Source organism: Gavialis gangeticus, unplaced genomic scaffold (assembly GCF_001723915.1).
Source record: "Gavialis gangeticus isolate Ggan-Ray unplaced genomic scaffold, GavGan_comp1, whole genome shotgun sequence".
In the NCBI taxonomy this organism is placed as follows: Eukaryota; Metazoa; Chordata; order Crocodylia; family Gavialidae; genus Gavialis; species Gavialis gangeticus.
The window spans coordinates 18279375-18291858 of record NW_017729034.1 but is presented as its reverse complement, the minus strand read 5'-3'; the positions used below and the strand labels follow the sequence as shown (position 1 = coordinate 18291858).

The 12484-nt window shown below is 49.1% G+C and overlaps 1 protein-coding gene across 2 annotated transcripts; it reads left to right on the top strand.

The window, feature by feature from the left end:
• Positions 1–834: 834 nt before the first annotated feature.
• TAPBPL (TAP binding protein like) lies at positions 835–9798 on the top strand. Of its 2 annotated transcripts, XM_019527632.1 has the most exons (7): positions 836–996; positions 1356–1604; positions 4245–4526; positions 5143–5484; positions 5696–6025; positions 6978–7073; positions 8721–9798. In XM_019527632.1, exons 1-7 carry the CDS (start codon positions 948–950, stop codon positions 8738–8740), a joined length of 1368 nt encoding a protein of 455 aa, XP_019383177.1. In that variant the 5' UTR covers positions 836–947; the 3' UTR covers positions 8741–9798. The 2 variants fall into 2 exon arrangements, with proteins under 2 accessions (XP_019383178.1, XP_019383177.1); XM_019527633.1 differs by lacking the exon at positions 6978–7073 and having other exon boundaries at positions 835–996.
• Positions 9799–12484: the final 2686 nt, after the last annotated feature.

The window sequence follows — 12484 nt, the reverse complement described above, 5'->3', positions numbered from 1 at the left end:
GGAATTTATGGACATGTACCACACTGTCCCAGGACCTGAAATAAGGTGGCACTAGCTCACAAGGTTCCAAAATGGAGGGCCTGAGAGTTCTGGTTTTGGGGAAACCGGCTTAGTGAGGTGGCTGCTACCCTACTGGAAAAAGGTCACAGGGTTTAGCCTGAAGCCTTGTAAATTGTTTGCAAGGTTGTTGCTGGGGAGGCAAGTGAATTGAGCATAAGCCATAAGCATACCACGGCCATCCTTATGTACACCACTGCTGTGTGGCAACAGCACTTTCCTGTGTACAGAAAGCCATCTTATAAATGCCTCTTAATTGTATCCCTTCCCCGCTCTTGTCATCCCTGAAAAGGAGGCCTTGTAACAGGCAAAATCCCTTTATATGCAAAAAGAGAAAATAAACTTCCCCAAACAAAACAGAACAAAACACTGCCTTCCCTCTCACACAGAAAAAGCAGAAAGAAGGCAAGGTTTCCTAAATAACAAAGCCTAACGGCTGTAGCTATGCCCTCTGCAGAGGGAGTAGCAATCACATCTGGGATCCTGGCAGGACTGTGCTCCCCCCTCATGAAGATGCCATTTTCTCTTTATAGATCTGAAGAAGATGGAGAACAAGGTGCAGCAGTGTTCAGCCTGATGCAAGGTGGCTGGATTTATTGGCTTTCCCTGTCTAAACCTAGATGTCCATTTCAGTTTGGAAAGTGAGAGCCATCCACCCTCAGCCCTGCTGATGCTCCCCAATCCTAGGCTGCTGCCTGTTCAATTTCTCTTTTCCCTGTTTGAGCCTGTCAGGCTGTACTGCCCTGAAAGGACAGCGTTAATGCTCGCAAGTGTGCGAGGCAAAGTGAAAGTGAAATTAGAAGTTGACTGTGCAGACTCAGAGCAGCGTGATTCCTGAACAAGTCCCAGGGTTCCAGCGTGATTCCTGGAAGTCTTCTGTGTGGAGCACAATGAGCCTGGGACTTGTCCTTCTCTGTGGACTGCTGGTTCTGAAGGCGGGTGAGTTAAAGGGAGGTGGGGGTGTGCAACGGGGTGATCCCCAGGACAGTCTCTTCAGGGGTCTGTTTTAAGATCAGGCATCAAGAGAAGGAACCTGCAACAGCCTGCAACAGGCCAGAGAAACAAACTACCTCTCTCTTACATGGAGGGACCCTGAGCTTATGCTGCTGAGAGTCTGGGTTTTCCAGTAGCAAGAGGTGGCAGAGAGGCTGAGGAGCCCTGCTGAGTCAGAGCTACTTCTGGGGAAGGGACAGCCTGCTGCAGGAATCCCTTGGATCCTCCCCTTCTCTGCAGGGGTGCATATGTGTTTGGGAGTGCGTGTGCTATATATCTCAGCTGGTTCATTTCCATCCCTACAGGGTGGACGGAAGATCTAGGCCCCAGTTCCTCTTTACGCTCTGTGGACGTGGTTCTGGACTGCTTCTACATAGAGGAAGCTGCAGGAGATTTGCCAGGTTCATTTGCTAGCTCATTCTCCCAGGACAGTGCCACTCTGGTGCTGAGAGATGTCAGTGTCATCGATGATGGGAGCTTGGACGATGTCACCAATTATGAAGTGCCAGGGGCAAGCACTGGTTCCGCACCCCCCCTCATCTTTGAGGCTTCAGGTGAGTGAGGGAGCTGGGAATAGATCTGTTGCTGTCAGCCATGGTAGTACCCCACAGACTCAAAGCAAGGGCCCAGCTCTCAGGCTTACTGGGTGTTTGATGGACTGAGGGTATAAATGCATGCTGTGTTTATTCCAAAGTACTCTCAGTTTACTCTGGGGGAGAAGTGGAGTGGACATGTGACACAGCATTTAGTCCACTGGAAATGCTGTTGTTCAATATAAAGTTACTTCTGGGACAGTGAGAAGTAAATTGGCTCTGAAGAAAGTGATTCTAATATGTATATATGACATGCACCCTCTATCACTTTTAATTTCATTCCTAAGTAGCCATTTTGCACCATGCTAACTGGCTTGCCTGTCACCTAGTGGTCAGACACTGGTGTAGCACCCTACTGAGGACAGCCAGCTTGGGAGAGTTGCTTCTTACTGGGTGCATCAACACGTGCAATTAGTACGTAGCAATAAACTCCTGCTGTGCTCAGCATGCTGTGGAGGGGCTGGCTGGGGGACGAGGGTGCTACAGTACAGGACTAGGTGGCAGGCAGCCCTTGAACTATAGCACTGTCATGCCTCAGCCAGCCCCTGTCACAGTCTACATGTGCATTGCAGTGTATGTAACTACTCTGCTGTAGGATAGTACTAGGATAGTACGGACAGTATTATCCTACAGCAGAGTTAATTTACTGTGCCATAATACTGGCACCCTTGTAGACTATGACACTTTACTGCAAAGCTAATTAGTCAACTTTGCAGTAAAGCGCACTGTGGAGTAAATTACTGTCAAATAAAGGCATAACTCCATAGTAAATGCTTCTGTTTGGACCCGGAGAGGTCACCATTTAACTACAACCCAGAGGTGTGCTAGCCACACCTGTTTTGTGTTTCCATCCTCTGCCCTAAGGAGGTGCAGTTGGAAAGTTCTCTTTGTAGCGATCTGAGCCCACTCCTGGCACATCTCATTCCCTGCAGTACTGTCCACTGCCTAAGTAAGCTGAGAGCCCCAAACTGCAAACTAAAGCTCTCTAATGTTTGTGCAGCAGCAGTCTGGCCCTGGGTAGCATTGCTGAGTCTGTGGTGTTTTCTAACGTATGACCTTCTATCTCTTTGGGCCCTGCCACACATTTAAATTAAAGTTGTATAGAAGCCAGCTATAAAGTAGTTACACATTTTCAAGCACTAACTTTGTTGATGATTGGGTCTTTTTATAGTTAGATGGACTGATTTAAATGGCCCCCATTTATGGCCTGATAGTTACTTTGCATGTGTGGCTGGTCTGAAGTTACTGCACGATTAACCACTTAATTGTGTAAACAGGGATCCTGGTTGTCTCTGTTTAAAAATTGCAAATTCTCTCAAAACCCCAAATTCTCTGATTAAAGAACCCCAAATTCACATTTTTTCGTGATTAAAATGAAATGCCACTAATATATATGTATATACACACAGGCATCAATTTACCCCAATGCTTTATTGATATACTTACAATTTTAAAGCAATTTAGAAGCCTACTGGTGCCTCATTCATTATAATAAAACAAATTCTAAATACCTATATACTTTGGTATTTGATTTGGGGTTTTTTATCATGGAAAAGGAGAGCTCCCCCTGCCACCTTTGCTCACCGGGATGCAGATCCAGTTGTAGCTGTCCCCCCCACACCCAGCCCTCTCCCCCACCCTGTTGCTTCTTTGGACTGAGCAACCCTGATATTCTGGTGCCCTGCCCATGTCGATGCTTTGCACTTCCACTTCAGTCCCCCAGCCCTGCTAATGCCCCTCACTTCTGACCCCATGCTGCCAGCTGGGGTGAAGCTGGGAAGACTAGTGCCATGCTCCACAGCAGCTGTGTAAAGCAGAGCACAGCTCTGGGCCAGCCATGCTGCAGGCAGCAGGAGGAGGGTGAGGAGCTCCAGGTCCCATCCTGCCCAGGCTAGCATGCAGTGGCTGTGGTGGCTCTCACTCATGTGGGTGGCAGTGAAGCAAATGTGGCCCTGGGATGGGATGGGATGGGATGGGATGGAGGGAGGAGGAGGGGAGGCCTGTGGCACCCCCTGCCCTGGACTAGAGATCCTGCACAGTGCCAGGCAGCCTGGCCACACACCCCTGCTTCTGGGTAGTGTCTCCTGGCTGCCTCTCCCCCTGGCCCTGAGAGCATGGGCACTGGCCCTGGCACTGCTGGCCCTGCCATGCAGCTCCCCGCCATCCCTGATGGGACCCCCACTCCCTTCCCTCACTGGAGGGGCAAGTACCTCTGGGCAGACTCAATTGGCAACAGTGCAGAAGTAGACTTGCTGGTGGCACTGAGTACTGCCTCAGCCCTCCTATGCTGCCACAGCCCCAGCACCCAGATACCTTCCCCCAGTGCTGGCAGGTGCCCCTCCCAACACACACAGCCCCCCAGATGCTCTTCAAGCTATGGCCCTCCAACCCCCACCTCCCAGACTTAACTGCATGAGCAGGTGCAAACAGAAGACCCAGATCCCTGGTGATAAATACTTTGCATGTATGGCTGGTCTTGCTTTGCATGTGTGGTGGGTCTAAATTTATCGCACAATTAACCAGTTAATTGTGTAATATATGTACTATGGGGGAGGGGCCTAAGACACTCATTGTATAACATTTCTCCCCTTCTTGTTACAGCCAAGTTGGTAGCCATCCCATATGCAGAATCCCTGCTGCATGCAGACTGTTCTGGGGAGGAGGTGACTTGTGAGATCTCTTTGTACAACGGACACCAGGCAGACGAGGAGACCTGCCAGTCCTCCTGGTTCATGGGGACCCTGAAGCTGTCCAGTGGGATCAGTATTGCTCTAGTGCTGAGGGGCCCCTGCAGGAGTGATGGGAAGGAAGAGGAGAGAATGACTGTGCTGCACCCAAAGCTGAAGGTCCCTGTAAGCAATGAGGGGACAGTGCTAACAACAGGTAATTAAATGGGGTTGGGATGCACCTGCTGCAGCAAGAGGCATTAGGGGCATTGGGGACCCCAGAATCTTATTCATGCTCTATAAGCAGGTATCCAGTGAAAGCAGAAGTGTGGACTGTGTGGACAGCTGCTAGGGGGAAATCACCAGCGGGTGCCAGAACTAAACAGTCTCCTCAAGAAAGGAGAACTAAAATGTGTGGGACCCTTGGGGCCACCTCCTTACCACAGGCTTTAACTCCTGAGTCTGCAGTGAGCCCCCGCAGACAACTCTGCTTTCCCCTGCTCTGCCCTTAGGCATCCAGTTCTGCTCCTGCTGCTCCTCCCCACCACTGTGCCAGTCTGCTGGCTCCTGACTGTGGCAAGTGCCTTGTTTTTCTTCAAAAACATGTTGTAGGGAGAGTAACCATGTGCACCTAGTCCCCATAGTCTGTAGGCTGTGGGAAAAAGGGGAGCTTCTTTTGTGGGAAAGGCACAGTTTATGTGCCTCCACCCACTCCACAACATGGGTCCTCTTGTGTGGGCTGGTTCATTGGGTCCCTTTCCCTGCTGTTCTGCACAAGGCCACATGTTTGTAATAGTCTCTCTATCCTTCTTTCCCCCTCTCTGGGTTTCTAGTTGAATTCCAGTCGTCATCTCTCACCCCGACCCTGCGCACCCGTCTTGGCAGCTCTGTCACCCTGAACTGCAGGTTTGCCTTGGCACCTGGCTCTCCACTGGCCTGGCTGGAGTGGAGGCTGCAGCACCAAGGCAGTGGGCACAGTGTGTTCCGGTACCAGGCAGGGAGTGAGCCACAAGAAGGGCAGCCAACGGCCCACGTGGACATGGTGCAGCTGCTGGAGACTGGTGATGCATCACTTAGCTTGCGTGATGTGGGCATGAAGGATGAGGGGATGTATATCTGCTTGGTGTCCAGCCCCAAGCATCAAACACAGCACGTCATTCAGCTGCAGCTGGCCGGTGAGGAAATGGGGAGTCTAGTCAGTGGGGAGGTGAGGGAGACAGGCCCCGTGAGCTGAAACCTAACCTGCCCAGCATCTCTGCTCCCCTTTTTGATTCTGCAGTCCCTCCCCCGCATTCCTTATTGCCAGGGCAAGGGACTCCTTTGTACTTTTTCATCCCCTCCAAAGCAGTTTCTCACTGGCCTAACTTTCTTTTCACCCCCCCACAGAGCCCCCAAGAGTCCACTTGTTCCCAGAGCTAGTGTCACGGGAGGGGGATGGAACTACGACCCTGACCTGTGAGATCTCTGGCTACTACCCCCTGGATGTCTCAGTGAGCTGGACCCGGGAATCCCCTAAGGATGAAGACAAGCTGCCCATCCCCAGCTCGAACATATATTTTTCCAGCCACAGGCAAGGCCAGGTTGGCACCTACAGCATCAGTTCCTACCTGCTCATCAACTTAGCAACAGAACTGGCACCAGTCACCTTCAGCTGCCATGTTTCACACCTAGCCCTTGAGGAGCCAGTTGTAGTTAGTGCCTATCTCAGAGCACCAGGTAAGTGGATCAGCACTCACTGCCCCTGCTTCCCAGCCTCTGCTTCAAGCCTATGATCTCTTACCCCAGCTTGCTCATAATACTCCGCTCTACATATAATATCCTTGTATAGCTCCATTTCTCTCTGCTCCTCTCCCCATTCTTTTTCAACTCCAGTTCCTTTTTCCTACCTGACCTTTCAGGCTTGCTTCCTCCACTCATGTTTTAACTTTATAAAACCCCATGCAAGTCATATCTCCTACATTATGAAGCATTTTGCACAGTTTGGGATGGAGATCACAAGCATCAAGGGGTGCCTTGGAGCAGTGGTGGCCAACCTTTTTCTTTTTTTTTTTTTTTGCTGCTGTACCACAAGCCTTGGCCTTCCCCAAATGCCACTTTGATCCCTGCCCCACCAGAGGCATACCTGATAAGTTTTTGCACCCAGGGGCACCAGAAGTTGACTGGGGCTCACTTGCCACACATCAGCTTCCTGTGCCACTCATGGCATGTGTGCTGAGGGTCAGTCACCTCTTCCTTAGACCAAGGGAACCAAAGATGGCTGTATTTGGCTCTAGACCTGCTCAAGACCTGTTGTGGGAGTTCAGCCATGCCCAAGGTGTTCTCTGCACTGCCACCTCCAACCAGATATGACCTAGCCACCTCCCACTTCCCATTTCCTTTCTCTGGGGAACTAAACACTGCTCAAGCTGTCTACTGCACTGTTCTACCCAGTGTGCTACCAACTCTGCCTAAGAGCTCCTCTTTTCTGACACAGGCTACTTTCCTTGGTTGAGCTTGATGGTCTCCCAGAGTTTCTCACTTCTATATCAGGGGAACTAATCTTCTCCCAGGATTCTTTCACATTCTTTCCTCCAATTAGACCAAAACCCCATCCTGGGGCACTTGTGAGGGTTTTAGCTCTGTGAAACACAGGGTCTGCTGAGTCTCCATTTCCTTCTTTCTCCAACAGACCAAAAAACATCCAAAGTGGTTGTGGGAATCATCATCTCTACTGCCCTCTTCGTCGTTGCTCTCTTTGGCCTCATACACAGATGGAGAAAGCCAGGTAAAAGTCTACAGAGCTACAGCCTCCTCCCCAGCCAGAGCTTCGCAGGTATTTCTGCACCACGTTCCCAGCCCTCCTGGGCAGGGATGCCTGACAATGTCCTGCCAATCTACTTGCTGTGGACAAACTTCAAAATGTGGTGGTGAAACTGCTGTGGGGAGCCTCCCTGCATGACTGACCACTCTCGACATCTCTATTGTTTAAATATGCCCAAGAGCCAGGGGAGTTATCCCAGAGCAGTCTCACCAATACATTTTTTGGATTTGGTACTTGTGTGGTACTTGTGTGTGCTGCTCCGAAACACCCCTACTGCATGGCATCTCCAGCTTGGCCCCACTGTGTGGCTTCCGTCTGGCACTTACCACCTGATGCATCCCACACAGTCCTATCTGGTCTACACTTTCTCTCCCTGTGGCCCAGGCCCTCCACTCCTCCCCACCTTGGTGACAGCTCCACTGCCTCCAGAGCCCTGACCCGCTGCCAAGCTCCTGCTTCCATTCAGCCCTTTGTTGCCATTCCCAGCTCCTTTCAGCCATACCTGGGGCTGCAAATGACACCTGCTTGGATCTCCCTCCCAGCATTGTTTGGACTGGGCTAATGCTTGGCTTCATGCAGCACTGGGAGTCCACAGAAAGAGCTGAGCCCCCATTGGGACTGCGGAGGTGGGAACCCCTTGCATTCCACTGGCTCTGGGGCCCTTCAGCTCCCAAAACTGGGCCCCATCGGCCACGAACCTGGTGCTTACTGTTTGGGTTTCATGGGCTTCTGCCATTCAACTAGGGATCACAGCTCTGGCCCTGCCTGACTCCCAGATGCCACTCCCCACCCATTCACAGCCCCATCCTGGCTGAGCATGGAGCAGGCCCACGATCTGTTGCCTGCACATCCCTGTGACATGCACCAGTTCCATGAGCAGGGACAAGCAGGGAGTGATGCCTGTTGCAGAGGCATACAGGCAACAGATTGTGGCTCTGCTCCATGCTCGGCCAGGAGGGGCTGTGGACAGTCAGGGAGCAGCATCTGGGAGCAGGACAGGCAGGCAGGACTGGGGCTGAGATCCCCAGCTAAGTGGCACCAGCCCATGAAACCCAAACGATGAGCAGTGACTAGGACCCACACGGGTAGGACATGTGGCCAGGCTGACAGCATCAACCACTTAGGGAGTTTTGGGGAAGGGAGGATGCTGACCCAGCCCACAACAGCTCACCAAAACCTATGTTACCCGCAGGGCCAAATAATTGTCCACCCCTGCTCTACAGTAAACTCTCAGGCTCCTCTAACTACAGTGCCTTCTGTGGGGAGTGCATAGCTGGAAGCCCCCTCAGCTGGCTCTGCCTCACATATGACGTAGAAACCTTACTGGGTGAAGAGGTCAGGGCTGACATATCTGGGAGCTCCCCCATAGCTAGTGCTCCTGTTTCAATCCTGTGGTGCCTCCTACCAGAAGACCCTGAAAATAGGGTAACTGGGAGGTCATCCCAGTGCTTGTGCTTCTCTTCTGACAGGGCCTCTTGGCTGGCAGAGGTAAGGAGAAGGTGGAAAGTTTGTTACCCTTCAGCTGCTGTTAGCAGTAGACCACTAGGGAGGGGGGGAGGGGTAGTACTGATCACTTTTGTCCTTCTGAAACATTTCTATCTTTCTTTTCAGTTGATCTAAAAGCTGAATAATTTCTGGAGACTTCAGAATGAAAGGGACAGTGACCTCAGCTACCCATGTTCCTGTACCACCTCTGACAGGTGCCATCCCAGAGGGCAATCCAACCACTTAAAAACTGATCTCTTGTTTTACGTTAACATATTTGTCAGGCACCTGAACCCCATGTGGTAGGGTCAGGAACCCTCACGCTGCTTCTTGTTGGAAGAACAGAGGAGCAATGTGATCTGGGAAGATGGATTCACTGAAAAGGGAATGTCTCCACCTTGGGAAGGTTACCTTGTTAACCCCACTGGCATTGTTCTTCCCACACCGCAGGGTCTCACTGCCTTATGTAGTTGATAACAGGGTTAGGAACTGTTGCTTTATCAAAACAAACAGGGAGTAGGTTGCCCCTAAACCATGGACGCTCTGGGGTGGGGGAACAGCCAGCTCACATCCAGTCTGTGCTGAACATGGAAGGGTTGGTAGAAACTCAATTTCCTACTGGAATTATCCCATCTCTGGTCTTAGTTATGGCTCTAATTAGCTAACAAAGCCCACCTGGATATCTTTTCTGAAAACTGCATTTAGAAAACTCAGAGCAGAGAGAGAATGATCTGTAATGAATGGGGGTCACTCTAGAGCTGAACCAGACCACACCTGCACGGTTTACTGTTGGGTTTTTATGGACCTCGCCAGTTTGATTTGTGGCACATATTAGGTATGAGGTTGGTAGAACAGAGCAGACCTTCATTAATCATTATATAATTCACAGCTTTTGCCCTTTTGACAGAAATAATCAGCAAAGAAGAAATAGTTCATTCTCTCAGACTTAGTCAAGAGCAGTAGAGTGGAAAACAGGGAAAAAATACTAGGGTAAAGAGATTCTTCCCAGCACTGATCCCTTCCCCATGGGGCACTTCAGCCATAGCAGCAAAGAGAAATTGAGGCTAGGCAAAAATGTTAACTTCATTTCTTTGATAAATAAATGTAGGACAGATCCATTTGGCACCAATTGGCACCATTCATAGGCTCTAAGGCAGGGGTGGGCAGTTATTTGGGTCAGAGGGCCACAAAGAGAGTTTTGGTGAGCTGTCATGGGCCAGGTCACCCCTCCAATAGCTCACCAAAACTCCCTAAGTGGCCCTCCAGCCCAAATAATTGCCCACCTCAGATCTAAAGGCAGAAAGAAAACAGGTTACAGAAACCTCACCTTTGTTCCCTCTTCTCCTTGCATCCCCTTCCCTGCCCTGAGTCCCTGATACACTGCCGGGCTAGTATCATTCTGTGTTCCCGCATGCTGCTTCAGGCCAAGTGGGTGCAGCTGGCATGGCCCCTGCCCAACCCAGTTACATGCTGGGGACTCAGGGTCAGGCAGTAGCTGTACCAGCCACTCCAGCTGTGCCCATGTGGCTCAGCCCGAAGTGGCACAGGGGAACACAACACAGCACCACGTTAACCACACCCATGCCCCTACCATGCCCTGGCCTGGCAGAGCCCAGATAACCTAGAGCTCCTGGCCCTCTCCCCCTGCACCCCTTCCCTCACCACGGGGGAGAACCTTACCTGAGCTTCTACTTGCTGGTGACCGAGCTGTCTGGTCTGCAAATGGCCACAGGGTCAGGGCTGCACACAGACAGCCTCACCAGGCAGAAGCCTAGCCAGCACCTCCTGCCTTGAAGTGTACACTGGGGCCTGGGGAGTGGGACAAGACAGTCCTGCCAGGGAAGAGAGTGGCTGCTGCTGCTGCCTCTATAGCCAGCTTGCATGGGGAAGGGAAAAGGGCGAGAAGCACCGAAAGCCAGGGCAACCGCAGGCTGGATACAATTCTCAATTCTGCAACCCAGATAAAATCATGTGGCAGGCCAGATCCAGCCCACAGGCAATATTTTGCCCACCCCTGCTCTAAGGCCAGAAGGTACTGTCATGATCATCAACTCTGGATTAAAGCAGGTCTTTAAAAAGATTATCTATATTTATATATTTATATAATTTATGTAATCTTTTTAAAGATATACATATGTATATATAGTTTCATTGTGTATAGTATATGTAGATATGTGTGTGCAAGTATATAGTTTGTGCTTTGAAAGGGATAAATTCCCAATGCTGAGAAAACATATGCACGAAATTGACTGTGAGTAAGCCTTTTGGCCAAGAAAAATGTGATGAAAATTGAGAGATATTTTAGCAGAGTTCACAAAATGGTTAAAATCTGATTCCATAGCTATGAATCAGGACAGATATGCTTAATATCTATCCTGGTTAAGAGAGGAACCAAAGGGAGTGATTAAATTTGACGGGGAATGCTAAAGACATGTTGGAAAATGCCATCATTGGTAGAGCTAAGGACAATAACAAATATATATTTTAATGTATTGGGCACGTCTACATGTGCCCCTCTGGCACCATTATTACTGCACCGTGCGCACAGTTATTTTTCACTGCTACGTCACTGTAGCAACTCACTATACTGAGGAAGTGCACCTCTACACCAACATAGGCTGCAGCATCATGGTTTTTGCTCATGGATGCTACGTTAGGAACAAAAGAAATCCTTCCAATGGCTAGGTCCTTTGGTGCATGAAGATGGAACAATAACTAATGATGCAGAAAAGGCACGATCTTTCAATAAATACATTTATGATCCATATATGGAAAGGAGCAGAACGATATATTCAGCTTGCATGAGGATAATGAACTAGGAGTTCAAGTAGTAGCTAGCATCTGCTAAGGATAATTATTTTTAAATGGGCACACCTACGTAATTTAGACCCATTATCCAAGCATGAGGATAACTCTCTCCCACTATTGTTAATCATTAATACAACTTGGAATACTGGAGAAATTCCAGTGGATTTGAAGTATGCTAATGTTTTAGCAGTAATCATAAAGGACAAGTGAGAGGAAAATTAGTGGTCTATTTGTATTCACAGTCCCAGAGAAAACAATGGAAAAACTGGTAGAAAAATAATTTAACAAGGACTTAAAAGATGGGAGTATAACTAGTACCAGTTAACATGTTTTTTTGAAAAATGGGTCTCGTCAAGTAAGCCTGATTCATGGCTGACATAATACATTGGGCTAGTTAAGATAACTGAAATATAAAGACCTTTGGGAGGCGTTGACTTAGCACAGCACCACTTTCTGATGAAGCAATAATATGCACTAATGAAAAAGCTCACATTCTCTGGATTAAGCGCTGACCGACAATATTAGAACAGCGGTTGTCAACATAGAATCATCATTCAACACAAAATGGGGTTGTTTATACTGGAGTTTTGCAGAGAGAGGTTTTAGCTTTATGATATTCCATATTGTTGTCAGTAGAAGTAACTCTAAAAGGACTGCTGAAAAATGTGTGGATGATATGAAGATAAGTAGTGTGGCAAATAATGAGAAAAGTAAGGCGGTCATTTTGAGTGACATGGATTGCCTAGTAAACTGGGCATATTCAAACTAAGTGCATTGAAATGCACCCAAATACTTGGACAGAAAATGCAACCTATACCTCGAGGATGTAGATTGCATCCTGGAAAGCAGCGGCTTGAAAGAAAGAGTTAGGGGTCATAGTGCCAGGCACCCAAATATATTCTACCTAATATGTTGCCCAGGGCAAAAAAGGAGAGCACAGTCCTGGAAGGGAGTAATAAGTTGGAATGTGATTTTTTTTTAACTTCTGTGTACCACTCTGATGAGAACTGTGGTAGAATCCTATTGTAAAGAATATGGAAGACTTCTCTATTTATTTTATGAGAATTATGTATATTTCTGTG

Excerpts from the sequence above, each read along its gene's own strand:
- TAPBPL (XM_019527632.1), top strand. The coding sequence starts at position 948 with ATGAGCCTGGGACTTGTCCTTCTCTGTGGACTGCTGGTTCTGAAGGCG. Across the intron at positions 1,605-4,244 it reads CCTCATCTTTGAGGCTTCAG|CCAAGTTGGTAGCCATCCCA; the intron begins GTGAGTGAGGGA and ends TTCTTGTTACAG. Across the intron at positions 7,074-8,720 it reads ACACAGATGGAGAAAGCCAG|TTGATCTAAAAGCTGAATAA; the intron begins GTAAAAGTCTAC and ends CTTTCTTTTCAG.